The sequence below is a fragment of the Lonchura striata genome, chromosome 3 (genome assembly GCF_050655825.1).
Source record: "Lonchura striata isolate lonStrDom1 chromosome 3, ASM5065582v1, whole genome shotgun sequence".
Taxonomy (NCBI): domain Eukaryota; kingdom Metazoa; phylum Chordata; class Aves; order Passeriformes; family Estrildidae; genus Lonchura; species Lonchura striata.
Genome location: NC_140705.1, coordinates 100,989,628 through 101,005,301, shown reverse-complemented (window position 1 = coordinate 101,005,301; position 15,674 = coordinate 100,989,628). Strand labels below are relative to the sequence as shown.

The 15,674-nt window shown below is 39.1% G+C and overlaps 1 protein-coding gene and 1 long non-coding RNA gene across 5 annotated transcripts; one reads left to right on the top strand and one right to left on the bottom strand.

Moving 5' to 3' along the window:
• Positions 1–2,605: 2,605 nt before the first annotated feature.
• Positions 2,606–15,369, bottom strand: KCNG3 (potassium voltage-gated channel modifier subfamily G member 3). 2 transcript variants are annotated; one of them, XM_021546391.4, is made up of 2 exons: positions 14,726–15,369; positions 2,606–6,235 (listed from the first exon to the last, which is right to left on the bottom strand). In XM_021546391.4, exons 1-2 carry the CDS (start codon positions 15,367–15,369, stop codon positions 5,590–5,592), a joined length of 1,290 nt encoding a protein of 429 aa, XP_021402066.1. In that variant the 3' UTR covers positions 2,606–5,589. The 2 variants fall into 2 exon arrangements, with proteins under 2 accessions (XP_021402066.1, XP_021402067.1); XM_021546392.4 differs by having other exon boundaries at positions 14,759–15,369.
• LOC146768041 (uncharacterized) lies at positions 5,430–14,754 on the top strand. 3 transcript variants are annotated; one of them, XR_014954512.1, is made up of 4 exons: positions 5,430–5,563; positions 7,376–7,464; positions 8,619–8,706; positions 11,160–14,754. It is a non-coding gene; the product is annotated as an uncharacterized LOC146768041 (long non-coding RNA). The 3 variants fall into 3 exon arrangements; XR_014954511.1 differs by having other exon boundaries at positions 8,619–14,754; XR_014954510.1 differs by having other exon boundaries at positions 7,376–8,706.
• Positions 15,370–15,674: the final 305 nt, after the last annotated feature.

The following is a 15,674-nucleotide window of genomic DNA, read 5'->3' as shown; positions in this document are numbered from 1 at the left end:
TTCACACTAATGCAAGGATTGCACTGCTGAAATTTCTGATTGTGTTGACATTCCAGACTGAATACCGTGTTGATATTTGGGGTTGGTTTGGGTTTGTTGTTTCTTTGGGGTTTTTTTAATATAAAAAACTTATGTGAACTTGAAGCCAAAGTAAATAAATTTTTTTCAGATTCATTTTTAAAAATAATCCCTGAGGAATAATATGTGCATTGCATGGCTGCTTTTAATTTTGTTTTGACAGTCCATAATTATGATAGATCTTCGGTTGCCAGAGAATAACTCTCTGGATGTTTAACTTTTTGCTTCAGACTTACTTCTGGGTCAAATATTGAAATTTTATATTGATTAAAACTCCTGGGTTCTAAATAGCAAACTTCTCAGTAGCCAAAAATTGTTAATGAAAAAGTTTTTGCAGAGGTACAGACCAGTATGAATAGCATAGAACTAACTTGTTTAAATGAACACATTTTATGAACACTTGTGTTTTGACCACTAGTCCATGAAATAGGGCAACAAGACTAGCAAATTTTATTACCTTATTTTATCTAATTAATTCTGTATTCGCATAAACCCCCCCATATTTATTCCTTTTTCAAATGATAAAGTACATTTTTCCTTACAGATAATCAGATAATATATAAAATTAAGGATCTATGAAATGATAAACCTTTGCATTTGTAAAGAATAAAGGACTCTAAAATGTGTAGCTGCAAACATTTGTATATTATTAATTTCACCAAAGATTTATATTCTTCTTCTTCTGTGCCTCTTAACATTTGTTGTCAAGCAAATTGTCAGTCTTGGTTGCTCACTGCAGCTTGGTGATGCTTAACCTGTCTCTTGTATGAAACACACTCCCTAATTTGCGTTGCACTTTTTTACAATGAAACCAGTGTTTTGTTGTTCCTCTGTGTGGGCTGGGGCATCTTTTCAGCTACTGGAAGCTGTTACAGCTCTAGCAAAGCTGGAAGACTGTTCATACTAAGTCTTTGTATTTTAAACAGGAATCTGTTTTATGTAGTAATTTTAATTATCATCACATATGCTCACCTGCATATTTGCTTTTACAAACAAAGAACAGAAAATGAGAGCCAGTTTCCTTTTTTTTTAATCAGTGAAAACTTTTTTATAAAGCAGTATTTTTTTTTCTATGCATAGCTTTTTAAACTTTCCAGCAAGTGTCTCCTTAGTATCTCATCTGAAATACTAATTCTAAAATCTTCACGTGATCCTGAACCTTTTAGACGAAATAAAATTCAGAGCATAGCAGACTTTGTTCATAGTGCTGGTTCCCAGGAAAGTGACAGGGTTTGGCTGCTGAATTTAGCTGGCTGGTGTGTGCATATGTCCACTTCCTGGAAGGTGGTCAGATCTGATAAGATTTTTGTAGTTGTTACCCAAAAGGGAAGAGACAAGTGTTTTGAACACATGAGGACTTCAGTTTTACTTTGGAATAGGAACAATTCCTTTGCAGGCATGAATTGCATACATTATATAAAAAAGCTATGCCTTTTCTTTTAAACACACGGATATCAAGATAGGAACCTTACATTACCAGGATTTTAATCTTTCTCAAACTTGCTCCTATGCACACCAGTATAAGCCACTGTACAATAAGAATTAATATCACATTTATATATGGCTCATCCCTATGCTGTTAAGACTGTTTAATATCATCAGTCAACCAAACTATTTTTTTTTTCAGTGGGTACTCATCAAGACAATATTGTTTTCAAGCTTTACATCAAGGGAAAGGATAATCTTCCATTCATTGTGATATTTGGGATGATGCTTTATGTAGAACTTTAGAAGGAAAATACCCTACAGAGCTTTCCATTTCAGGGACTTCATTAATGATCAAGTACTTTTAAATTACATGCAGTACCTTGAAGGATTATAGCCAATATATAGTTTCCAATAAATAAGTCCTAGGGTTTGAACCTAGTATGTAATATATGATTAACCTTGGCAGTTCAAAAGTCATTGACATTGCTTTCCATTCTAGATGAACCAAAATGCTGGATCACAATTGTACAAGCTGTCTTTATTTTTCTTCAGTTTTATTCTATTTGTATTTCATTTAATTTGTTCCAGATGTGAATGTTTCCAAGAGAAACTGCCCATCAAGTCTTTTATTGTATAGGGCTCAAACTGGCCATGATTAACGATGAGCCAGCTTGCCTTCACTTGCCTTTTGGCTTTGAAATGCTCTGCTTTGAAATAGAGTGCTGCGCCCCATGTCTGCATGAACATGTCTCCATAAAATTTTATAAAACAGTTCCAACTTTTTAAAATATGCTCATTTTTGACTATACATATAATTCATATTTTTTCAAGTTTCACTAAAAGAAACTCTACTCTGTTGACCAGTAACCATATATTACTAGAAGTCAAGCATCCTAATTACCCTAGAAAATTCTGGTTTAAGGCTACCATGAAGATTACTTTATTTCAACTTGGTTTGTAAGGAAAATAAAGTCTACATGCTGATAACCATACAATAATAAAAAGAGAAAGAAAAAAAAAAACTAATCCCACAAACAAACAAACAACCACACCACCAAAAAACCCACTGCAGGATCTCTCCTTTGTGGGCTTACATACAGCAGTTTGAAAATATTTTATTATAACTCAAATTAAAAAAGAACATTAGGTCATTCTGTTCACATTTTTTCCATATAAAAATTGAACACAAATTGCTCAAAAAAACATAGTATGATTTAAGATTATCTCCACAGACTTATTCCTTTACACAGTTATTTTCATAAGATTTATGTTTTTACATTTGGAAAGGATTCTTCATCTGAAAAACACTTCATAAAGGAGGAAACATTTTGTTTGTATACCATATATAGCCTGGATCGTTGAAAACTTCCTGTCCTTAATTGCTTATGCAAAAATGATTCATGGTGCAAATTGGTATTCACAAGTTATTATGTGCATTAATTTATGTTTTTCCTTTGTACAGGCATTTAAAGATTAGATTTATAGGTGGTGCTGAAACATTTTATTTTGTCTTGAAATCAAGATTGCAACATACATACAATCCATTCTGTATGGATTTTAGGTTGTCATCATGATGATTGTTTGGGTGTTTTGTGGAGGAAGGTTGTATCTTAGAGTATTGGTTTGCTTAAATACAATACGTGGACAAAGACAAAGTTTTAAGTTTTGTGACAAACAGTATTTTTCCCAAGCATTCAAATCAGCACATGAAAATCTGTAGGGCTAAGTTCTTACGTGGGGTCCTTAACCTATTTTAGCTAAGAAACAAAAAAAAATTAGAATTGGAGCAAAATAGAAAAAGAAATAGCAATTTTATACTTAGAAATGGTTTTGATATTGTCAAAATAACTTTTCATTAGAAGATGAAAATGTAATTTTCTTCAATGTCTATGTTTGGATTAAAGTCTGAAATTTTAATTTTGTCAGGGAGGAAATTTTTTGCGAGGAATAAAAAAACCCCAAACATTTCAACTGACTATAATATATAATATATGCAGGATATATATAGGTACACATGCAGGAATACAGAGCCAGCATCTCCACGGCTGTAAAACATCTAAGTGTCTCTGAAGTCACAACTTGCCTAACTAACATCAGCTGTGAATCTCACCTAAGAAAGAAATTTTTGCTGATCTCATATTCACCTCTCTGTGGAATGCTGGAGCAGGTTTCTGAGCAACATGATTTTGACAGAAAAGGCATAAATATATAATAGTGTAGGGAGCTACAGAGCTAACTTTTGAACACACTAGTGGCAAGAAACAGAGGTATGGCTGTAACAGCACTCAACAATGGAGTCTTGAAGGGAAAGTCAAGCTTGTCTTTAGGAAGGCTACTAAAATTCTTTCCAGATCTTCAGAAAAATTGTGATTGCAATTTATTTCTTTAAGACTACTTAAGACTAAGACCACTTAAAATAATAATGACACTTTGAGGTCTCAGGGAAGAGCCTTCAATATACTGGTTAGTGATCAATGTGGCATGTTTATTTGAGTAAGCAATTCCAGGAATGTGTTTTCTAGGTGGTACTCATTTCACTTCTAAAGCCTTTCACAGTTACATATATAAAAGATAAAAGATAAAAGATGCCTCTACAGCACAGTAAGAGTAAACACAATATTTTCAGGCAAGCACACAAATTTCAGCTGTGCTGATGACTCTGAACTTTCATATTAGCATGAAAGCTCCCTGTTGATGTTTATTGGTACCTAAATATATAAAGCTGTACCTTGATGTGTTTTAGTATCTAATTGCACATTTCTATGTAGCAGCCTTCCAGAATTACATTGAACAATGCTATTAAGCAGTACTACACAAGAAATGTAGTGAACAATATTTCAGAACCTAACGTGATTCATTTTCATTTTCTAGTAACATTGGAGAATACACCATTTTGCCAAGTGCAACTCACACTTCTATATTTTACTTTCTTTGGTATGTTCTGGCCTTTTTACAGTTGTTTTTAAAACTTCCATTGAGGTATATCCTTCAATAAGGATTGCAGAATTTAAGATGATGAAGAGTCCCATCTGACAGGGAGCAGGTACTCTTGTTTTCCAGTGCTTGCTCCAGGCCACTTCAAATGATGGAATCTTACAATTTGTCTTAAGAGAACTCTCATTATGATATATATCTACCTTTAAGATATGTGGGGTAGGGAGGAGTTCAGGGAGGGAAAAGTCTGTGCTTATGAGACTGTAACTTCAGGTGGATGGAGTTGAGCTGAATGTGTATAAAATTTGGAGAGCTCCCCCACTAACCTACCAGGAAATATATATATATCGATCCCTGATTTCTTATGCTGATCTTTGTAAAATACAATACTTGCTTCTACTTACAGTTTGGTTCCAGAGAATAAATTAACTGTGACCTAAAGAAGTCCTTGCTTACAACATTCGGAGGTTCACTTCTTGCACTTCTTTGTGAACTCTCAAATTCAGAGAAATGCCACCGACTTCACTGGGTTTACAAAAGATTTGTGTGCTTCCTCAAAGATCAGAATCAGGCCTCAAGATTTTTTTTTGTCCTACAGACCTATATTCTTCTTCTTTCCTGAGTCACAGAACCAGCTCTACTTTGTTGCAAAGCACAAAAGTAGCAGTGATTCTCCTTCAGCATATAATTTGGTTATCTGATTTAAAAGCAGAGATACTTCAGGCAAGAAGCTATTAATGCCTCTGTGAAGCATTTAGATATTGGAATCTTTGAAAAACTTCTGCTACACATTGCTTAGAATGGTTTAGGATATAATTACAGAAATGACAGATCACAATGTTACACCCATTTTTTGTTCTGCTTTTTTTGTGGGAAGGCAAACTGAACACCAAACTGGTCTGGTTGAGGACTTCTGAATCCTCTTTTGTTAATTTTGTTCTCTCAAATTTGAAACATCACTCCCTCTCCTTGCAAGGTGCTCAAGGCAGATGGACATCCTTCCTGTCTGAATGGTGACGGGCTTTCTCCGGGCTGGTGAGAATGTTGTTCCACAGGACCATCCAGTCAAGGAGGACACGCGAAGGGACCTTCCACCGTTCTCTTCTAAGACAAAGCTTAGCAAGTAAGTACAACAGAATGCAAGTTGGATCAATTTAAGAATTCAGCAGAGAGGCTTCTACTGTACCTAGCAGATCGGAACTTGAGCTCATGGTAGCATTGCACAAAGCTGTGATAAATGAAAGTGATTGGCAGAGCTAATAAAACGATGCCACTAACCACACAAATTCCTCCAAGAATCCTTCCCGGTACAGTGATGGGACACATGTCACCATAACCAACTGTGGTCATCGAGATGATCACCCACCAACAAGCAGCAGGAATGCTGGCATAATCCTTATTCTTTGTTCCCAAGTCCAGCCCATTTTCAAGAAGCTGTGAAAGTGCACTGAAAATTGCCATAGCAACACAGATAAAGACAAGTAGCATCACCATCTCTCTGTAACAACGCTTCAGAGTCAGACCAAGTGTTTGAAGGCCAATGAAATGACGGGCCAGTTTAATCACCCAAAAGATTCTCATCATTCTTAAGACTCTCAAGGTGACTCCAGCCCTCTGAAGCTGTGAATTTTCCCCTGTGAAAACTGTCATTAGAACAGAGATGTAGTAAGGAGTAATTGCCAGCAAATCTATGATGTTGAGAGGTCTTCTGACAAACTCACACTTGTTTTTGGAGACGATGAACCTCACAATGCATTCTGCAGTGAACCAGCCTATGCAGATAGCTTCAATTATCCTGCCAAAAGAAACAAAGGACAGCATTTATGCTCTGTGCAAAGTCTTCAGGGGATGTTTAGTTTGATCACAGATATTGCCAAAGTGACACTTAGACTTTCACAGACAACAAACAGAAAGCCATGCCATCCTTATCCTGCACCTGGCACTGGATTTCAGCAATTAACCTGAGGATCTAGTGAGAGTTTAAACTGATAATTGCTAAGAACTCATTTACTGATCATTTTCTTTGAATTACAGATTGCTGCCAGTCATAGTACTTGGCAAATATGCCCCCAAAATCTGGAATCCTGCTGGAAATGATAGGACATCAATGCAAATGTAGAACCTTATCAAGAACAGCTGAGTTTGGGTTGGGTCTTTTTGTTGTTGTTGATTGAGTTTTGGGGGATTTTTTTTTAAGTTTTTCTAATTCTGTGAGGCCTGATCCACTTGAGAATGCCAAGGGTTGTAGATCAGTGAACTGTCTGGTTATGAGCAGCAATGTATAGAACCAGACTGCTAAACTAAAATGGAAGTGCAGATGGAGTAGGCAGAAATACTGGATGATTAATGCATATTCTTTCTTTAGGAACCAACCTAAACCAGTCTATCTGATCTGCACCCCAAACAGGGGCTTACCTACATTCATACCTATGTAGGTAGTACCAAGAAATACAGATGGTATTTTATTTTTCAGTGTTGAATCCATAAAGTACTAAGCTTGTGTCCTCCCATTTACCACTGTGCTCTGCATTACTGAATTTTCTCTTGCTGTAAATGTAAGTTCACCTAAACTACATTGCAGCAAAAATGTCAAGGTAAATAGATGTTAAGGCAATAGGCAAGATCTTCTTCTTGCCAAATGCAGAAGAAATCCTGAAAGGGGATTTCAGTATGTTAAATATTTTCAATGAGACTTGAGAATATCTCAACTTGAAACTGGTGGAAGGTAGAAACAGAAGATAAAAATGTTGCTCAAAGATGATTTAGTAACTGTAGTGCACGTGGTCACAAATCTCCCTAAGATTTTAGACTGTGCTCACTTTTTTAATACATGAGGGCATAGAAGCTCAACTTCCCCTCATTTCTCCATTCAGCCTTTTAGCAAACAGTTTAAGCAAAGAAAAAGCTCATTACTGATGCCTTCTCTTATCAACAGCTCTGAAACCAAACTGGTGAGAGAGCAGAGATTCAAAAATACTGCCAGAAGATACAACCAGAGTTTTTTCCTACTGCAAGGACTCTAAGGTAGTGTCTGTTGAAACATAGTGATTTGCAAGTGAAAATCCAACTATCATTTCAAATCTAAAATTTTTTTCTCTAACACATCTGCATAATTTCTTACCAGTTCTGAAATCTATTTGTATTAATAAGATAGTGGCCTGTTAGAAATATTCTTCTTTAACTGATGTAATTATAGACACTTTAAACTAACTTTTCCATAGAAATTTTACACACTAAAATTTTATTTATTTTTCATTAATTTTTTTTTAATTAATTCACTTCAGTTTTAAGCTAAAATTGGAAGAAATAGTAACAGTCACTTGGTGTAAAGTCATAAGGTACATTGTAATTCTAGCCACAGTAAATTTAAATTAACATAAATTAATTACTTAAATATCTAGTCACATAAAATTGGACCATGTTTTTCTTTTTTACAAATAACAATGAAAGCTCTGTAAGCAAGTGGTCTTTCTTAATAAAGGGCTTGTAGAACACTAGTTCATGTTCACACCTTTTGATGGGAAGACTTTTGAAATTCAAAACCAGCTTGCTCTTAAGAATTAGGTGTGCTCTTAAAAACTTCCTGTGCTCTTTGAAACTTCCTTTATGTTTGGAAAAAAAAAAATCAAGAAGAAAAGCTTAATGGGTAAGTTTACTTAAATCCTTTTTACTTATGATGGGGAAATACTTAAGATTTCCCCAGTATAATCAAACAGCAAGATCATGGTAATGGACAAACTGATGATGTCTGAATGTACTTATATATTGGCTAGTTGAGATCTCATGTAACCATTAAAAGAGGATAGAAAGTTGCAGCCGGGAATATTCAACAATTCCAACAGACTATTTCTTTACATTTAATGAGATTTCTCTGGTAGTGTTGTCTGTCTCCTATGACATGAAGCATTTAAATGAAAAAGAAATTTATGATTATACAATTTAAAGCTTTTTCGCTTGTTATTTCCTCCTGATGCCCTGATAATGTCAGGAACATACTCTTCCATTTTGTTACCCCTTAGACAGGTTATCTCTGGGTTGAGATTCAAGGAAGTTAGTAGTGATACAGTAGAAATTTTCTTAATGAATCAATATTGATTCAGTGGTCATATAACTTTGGGGAATAGTTGTGTAAGTAAAAGTCCATGAAACATGATCAATCCATTGTTTTACTCCGGCAGTTCCTGGGACAAGAAATATTGTATATCAGTTATACTTCAGTAAGAAGGACTGAAGAAATATTTTCTTGTAGAATAGATCTGAAGTAAGGTAAGGAATATCATTGATGCAAAAATGACAAAGCCCCAGATCAAGGCAGTGGGGGATACATTAATGCCATTCCATTTTAACTTGCACTTCCACTTCTCCATTTTGCATCCATCTTTCTTTCCCTTGGCAAGGAAGAAGATAATGAGGAAGGGTGTCCCTTATTTTTTTCCTTCCTATACTTACTTTTCAGCCATCAGTGAAACATTTTTCATTTTTCCTTTCTTGTCACTCCTTTTTTGCCTGTGTAGATGGATTTTGGCAGTACTGGTGATTCATACAAAAATGAGTGCTTTGGTGAGAAAAACTAGAAACCTCTGGCATGTTGGGAAATCTGGAGTGCTAAATTCTACATTTCCACTTTCACATCAAGTCTCCCTCTCCTTGCAGTGACTTATCTTTATAGTTAGCCTTATCAGTGGATAGATAACATCTAATAAGGAAAGCAGTTTTAACAGTTAGTCCTTAAGAAAACTTAACAGAGTATGAAGTTAAAGCCAAATAAAAGGCATATATTTAGAAGACTAAAGTACCTGTATTTTTCATAATCAATTCTTAAAATATTTTCTGCATATTCACAGGACAGACTGATTTTATTGCTTATGTTTGGAGTAATGCTGTATTAAAATCTATAACTATATAATAGTGCCTTTATTTGGTAAAAATGTAGTACCTACATTATAAACTTCCGTCACAGTTTTTGGTTGGTTGGGTTTTTTCAGTTTTAAAATAGGTGGTATCCAAAAAGGAGAGGGGTAATTAAAAACAAAACCATTAAGTATTTCCTTGAAGATTCCCCATAAGTTTTATGAAAAATCACAGAAAATATTAAGTCCTAATTTTTATTCAGTCACATGCTGTCCCTACTGTTCATTGTCCCAGACTGAAGCACATAAAAGAGAGTTTTTCTCACAACATTTTAAGCTGCTTGGTACTTAGCAGTCTTTCAAGATTGCTCTAATGAATCTTTTGTCCATAAACAGAAAATCAAGCCTTTGTAAGCCTCATTCCTACTGTAATCCCATCACTGTTCAGTTTTCTGTTCCACAAAATAACTTTCTCTCAGAATAAGCTACTTTATATACAATGAATTAAACAATTTCAGAAATAATTTTTTTTAATCACTAACAAGTTTACTTTGTTATTACTAAAAAAGAAAACTATGTTTAACTATCTTAAATTGTTTCAACTTAGCAATATTCTTTGCCTCGGCTTGCCAATTAGGATACTTTCAATATCCCCTGGTGAGTTGGTTGAAATCTAGCCAAAATATTCCTTAGTGACACTATTATCTATTAAGCTTGTAAATAAAACATACACAGCAACAGGAAACATGAGGAAAACAGATGATATGATTAAAGACAGTATATGACAGGATTAAAGACTGTCAGCACCGATTTGTTAAACTGTTGCTAAAGCCTATTTCCATGTAAAGCACATTAAACCGGAAAAATGTCCAAGCAGTAGCTAGAATGATCAAATTCCTGCTCAGGGAAACTCCTAAGTGATTTCAGCAAATGTTGGGGGCTTTTTAATCCTTTTGAAATCAAGGGCTTCCTTCTCACTAGAAACTGTGGACTAAAGGCCACAGAACAGCTAGTTTCCCTGAATTAAAAATCCTGCTGGCTTTTTTTCCATTCTGCCCCTGCTTCGATAGAAATTATGTTGTCATGCATTAAACTCTAGAGCTTTGTGTGGGAGGCTGTAATGACCCATCACTCCTCAGGGAAGGGGCAAATCCCTTTCTCATCTCCAAGAGGAGACCTGGATACAAATATCTTGAGCCCTGAGATCCTCAGCATTTTTACCCTATATATTGAACATGACTGGCACCTAGTCCTGGTGAGTTTAAGGCTTGGCAGTGCCCAGGCAGTGATATACATCTGTTCTTTGTTTCACCTCTGTTTTTCAAAGAACTGGTAAATTCAATAGAACAGTCCATGCCTGTGTTTTTAACCTAGGTTTTTGGTTCTATTCTCTACCTTCAGCCCACTGTTTTAACTAGCAAAAATGTGATATTCAAATTAGATCTTGTCCAGGAAAGGAGTTCTTACTGTTTTTTGAAAATATGTTGAACACGAACATTCAGGTGTTCTGAAATTCCAGCACTATAAAGGAATAATATTTTTTGCATGTCTAAAATTCAAATGCAATTTTTTAGGCTGATATTTTGCAAACACTAAAAAAAGCCCACTGGCTCTTGATGAGAGATGCTGTTTGGAGAAACTATCGTGTTTATTTGCTTTTGCTTAAGAACACAGAAATCATGTAGGCTTAATAAGTCAGTGATTATTTCAGTACAAACCTAATAATGACTATTAAGTGGAAAGGGAACAACTATCTCTTCTTAGTGCTAACAAGCTACTCGTACTCAGCATTAGAAAAATATTTTAAGGCAGGTAGATAGAACTGTGCTGGCAGTAAATCAAGCAGCTTCAAATGATTTCCTATTACAGGCTTGAGAAGCTCTCCCCAGAAGATTACGCTCCCAATCAGTGCATGGACAGGTCCCTGAGCAGAGACTCACAGTATGCATCTGTTGGCACAGTTCAGAGGACAGCAAAGATGACTTGAAATTGCCAGAAGCAACAGAAGGCATTCCTGCTGTCTGCTCCTAAACTCTGCAAATCTAATGCAAATCTTTAGCTCTGATAAGTGGAACTTGCCAAGGCAGGGAACAAAGCAAAAATCTTAGAATGAAATTGTTTTAATAACTCATCCCTCATCCTGAGAACAGACCTGGGAAAGGCAATTCCTCTGCAATCAGGGAATTGTATTTCAGTGTCTTTAGTACCTGTGAAATTTGGAGGTGAGATTTCCTATCCCTCTCTCCTTGAATAAAGCTTACTCCTGGAGTTCTCTGTTGCCTTTTAGAGCATGTTATCCCAAAGGATCAGAAATAGCCACGGGCTGTTCATCCTTTGAGAGCATGGTCACCATGAAAAGGCATAACAACATAATGGTTTGTGAAAAAAGTTTGGTGGATTTAATTCCTCTGCTGCTAAAGGGATGTTCATACATGGAAAACAAATACATCTGGTTTTAGCCGGCAGCCCCAGTAGCCCTCACTGCAAACCACATTTTTTGTAGATGTCAGAATTAGTGACCCCTCATTTGCTGAGATCATGTCCAGGTAAGCTGAATACACTGGGCATGGTTACCATGGGAGTCAGCCACAGAAAATGTCCATGTGGCACCTTTCTGGCATAACACACTGAGGCAAGGGCAGAGGGGCTTATTTTGAGAGACCAAAAATATCAGAGTTGCTGGGTTTCCTGAGGTGCTGTCACCTCCGTGGCTTATGCTGAGCTCAATAAACGACAACATCCAAATCTACAGACTAAGGATTTCTAGATTAGTCCATTTCACCAATTTTCACTCCTAAAACATCTCAACATACATTTTTGAAATAATGTGCAATTTTCATACTGGTAATTACAGTGCCATGTGAGTCACAACTCACTTGTGTACAGCATTAATGTAACAATTTATCTTGGGAAAAAATTTAAATTTTTGTATTACTATGTTAGATAGAATTCCTTTATTTTGAGAAGGAATGCTGTTTAACAAATGAATGACAGAATTTGGTTTCAAGCTTTTAAATGTATCAGAAACAAGGGGACAGATTTTTTAAAGCCTTCTCCCCTAAGAGGGACTGTATTGCCAGAGTATGCAATCCCAGAAACTTGGGATTTCTGTGGTCAGGCTTTCAAATAAACCATGTAGCTACTTAAGTTTTGCAAACCCAAACATTTTTAAATGAAATAACTACAAAGTAAAGAAATCATAAACACATAAAGGCAAATAAAGTCAGATGACAACTGGGCATGTTAGGTCCAATCCTATGGCACATGTGAGTAGTGGTAACTACACTGGACAGCTCACTCAAAAGTTAGCTAAGTAGCTAACATGCTCTTTTCCAGCTATAACAGACTTTTTAGCAATGAAGCAGCATGTGCAAAAGAGAGGAGTGGCTCCACCTTGGTGGTCACCTGTGGACAGAGAGGCACACATTTGTGTTTGTTTTCCATGTTTGCTATCAGATTGGGATCAGTTCCTGTGCAGAGTGTGTGGGTTACATGACCCAGTCTGTATTGGTGCTTATATGTGAAAGGCTTTTGTAACATTGGTAGAAACTTTTCTGTTATTTGTTGCAATAACATGGAGTACTACAGCTGGTACAGAAGAATTCACTCCACCATTGGTAGTTGTCCTTCTGGTTCTAAAAGGAGCCTTCACTGCCCTGGGAACTGTTTGGTTATACTTAGGACCTTATCATTCTAGCACTTGGTATACAATATGCAATTGTTCAGAAGAGTAAAATTAGGATCTTGAAAACAAAGGCACTATGAAAGGAAAATTTCACATCCTATGCCGTGTTCCTCTGCAATCTAAACTCTTTCTTGCAAGAGAAAACTTGTGATTGATTCCCACACCATGAAGACATGAACAAAGACATGACCGATGTTGTTAAATGCTATTATAGTGTTGCATCTATTTTCCCATGCCTCTTGGGAATATCTCAGCAATTTGCTACCATACAGAGGTCACCCACAGTGTCTACACCTTGAAATAACCTTGCTAAACTTTTTAACTGGAAAAACCTTTAGAACCTTCTTTTGACATATTTGAATCAAAGCAGGAATCAACAGCTTTTCACACTGCATCTGCTTTCTTTTTGTTCATACAATTAATTCTTTGGCTCAACTACAATGAGAAATACAGGTGCAGTTTTCCATTAAGCTAATGGAAACTATGAAAATACTTTCCAAGGAATTAATCTGGCTACTAAGATATAATATATCACATTCCAATTAACTCTATGGTAAAAGATGATGATTTCATAATGACAAGGCTGCAATTTCACTGTAGTGCTCTTTTAGAAGAGCAGAAGCTGAAAACTTTTTGTTGAATATCCTGTCTATTTTTAAAAAAGGGAGAAGGTAGCAAATACCAGAAATGTTTACTTCTTTTTTTATATGTCAGTCTTATTTATGGGAGAAATTCTACTAGACTGGTCTCAGTTTTGTTCTCTAGGGAACACAGAAGAGGAAGGGGAGAGAGAGGGAACAGAAGAGTGAGTGCAAGAGTTGCATCAATGTAACCCTAAGCTGAGGTCACAAGAAGGTGGAAAAGGATTTGTTTTTACCAGTAAGGCTCAAGATTGAACCTTATACCCCATGCCTGTTTTCTGCAACTGTTTTGCAATGTTTATTATGCTTAAAGGAAACTTAAACATTTATACACTGGGGTGCTTGAATGATGAATTTGCAAGAGCTTGATGTGCAGTTTGATCATCTCCTGTGTTCCCCACAGAGAATCTGATATGTAAAGGGTGGAGAGCGGGTAAGACTATTCCCACATATAGGATTTTAACAGATCATTATCGTAACAGGCACTGCATCTTCTCTTGCAGAAGGACCTGTACGAGTACATGCAGAGTACTTACAGGATTTGTCTTTTCCCAAAGGAATTGCATTCTTTTGGAAGGTAATTTTCTTTTTTTTTTTCCCATAATTGTAAGGCATAAATTGATTTCTGGAGTGCCTGAAGTTACTCTGTGTGGTCCCGCGTCTCCTTAAAGGGGGCAATAAGAGCTCCAAGAACCTTCACGGAGGGAGGCACCCTCACTGCGAATAGGAGCCGTATCCTATTCTGTATCCCGTACCCCATCTGTATCCCGGTGGCCCCGCTCCGCTGTCAGCCTGCCCAAACCCGAGCTTGCCGCCGGCCCCAGCCCGCCTGCAGCGCGGCCGCTCCGGGCGTCCCCCGCCCGTCCCCCGCGCTCGGGGCCACGGGTGCCCGGCAGAGCCCGCTGGGAGCCGGAGCTGCGGAGCAGCGCCACTCCCCCGACACCCCGACATCCCTCCCCGGGCCCCAGCTCGGGCCGGGGTTTCAAGGCGTGCAGACGATCACCTCCGGCGGAGGCTACAGCCAGGCAGCGTCAAGACAAGGGGCGGGAAGGACACACTGGACGGGACACACGGGGACCGGACAGCGGGAAAATAAAGGATCCTCCTACCCTGAGGGCTCCCTCACTGACTCTGCTGTGTACCTGCTCTGCTCCTCCACGCTGCGATTCTCCGGCGCCCGCCACTCGGGCAGGGTGCTGGCGCACAGCACCACCATGGACACAATGACGAAGAGGATGGAGACGGTGGCCAGGACCTGGGCGGCCACGGAAGACGTGGGCTCCTCAAAAGTTCTCCTCATCCTCTCGAGCCACTTTCTGCCCTCGGCTCCCGGTGGCCGCCGGCCCTTGCCCTCGGGGCCGCCATTCGGCTCCTCCGCCGCGTAGTAGGTGCACGTCTCGGACATGCGGTCGTCGAGGCGGCGCTGGCAGCAGTAGTCGAGGTGGGAGCCCTCCAGCCCCCAGTAGATCATCTCGTTGTAGAAGGAGAGCTCGCACATGTGCGGCACGAAGCGCAGGTGGCCGTGCCGGACGTACAGCATGATGAAGCCGAAGGCCTCCGAGTGCCTGTCGAAGAAGTACTCGTTCCGCTCCCGGTCGTAGTCGTCGCACACCTCCAGAACGTCCTGCTCCGAGAGGCAGCCGTGCAGGCGGCTCACCCGGCGCAGCGGGAAATCCTTCAGCACCTCCCGGGAGAAGGAGTACCGGGTGCCCCCGACGTTCAACACCACCGAGGGACCGCGGCCAAAGTTCATGGCTTGGGCGGGACGGAAGAGGGGAACGGCGGGCAGGGCAGGGCAGGGCGGCGAGGCAGGGGCAGCGCGGGCGGCAGCGGCTGCCCCGGCTCCGGCTCTGCGCGCACCGCTGGCGGCTCCCGCTCGGCGACGGGGCGGGCGGCGGGCGGGGAGGGAGGCAGGGGGGGAGGGCCAGCGGAGAGACGCGGCCGCGGGCGCCCCGGCGGCCGCGCAGGAGCGGAGCGGGGCGATGCCGCTCGCAGGTGCGGGCGCGGCTCAGCGCCGGCGGGCGGGCGCCTCCGCGGGGCCCCGCCGGGGCGGGAGCG

What these genes read in the sequence shown, in the direction of transcription:
- KCNG3 (XM_021546391.4), bottom strand. Translation starts at nt 15,369, where the DNA reads ATGAACTTTGGCCGCGGTCCCTCGGTGGTGTTGAACGTCGGGGGCACC. An exon ending in TCAGTGAGGGAGCCCTCAGG is followed by an intron (nt 6,236 to 14,725) that starts GTAGGAGGATCC and finishes TTCTTTTGGCAG; the next exon opens with GATAATTGAAGCTATCTGCA.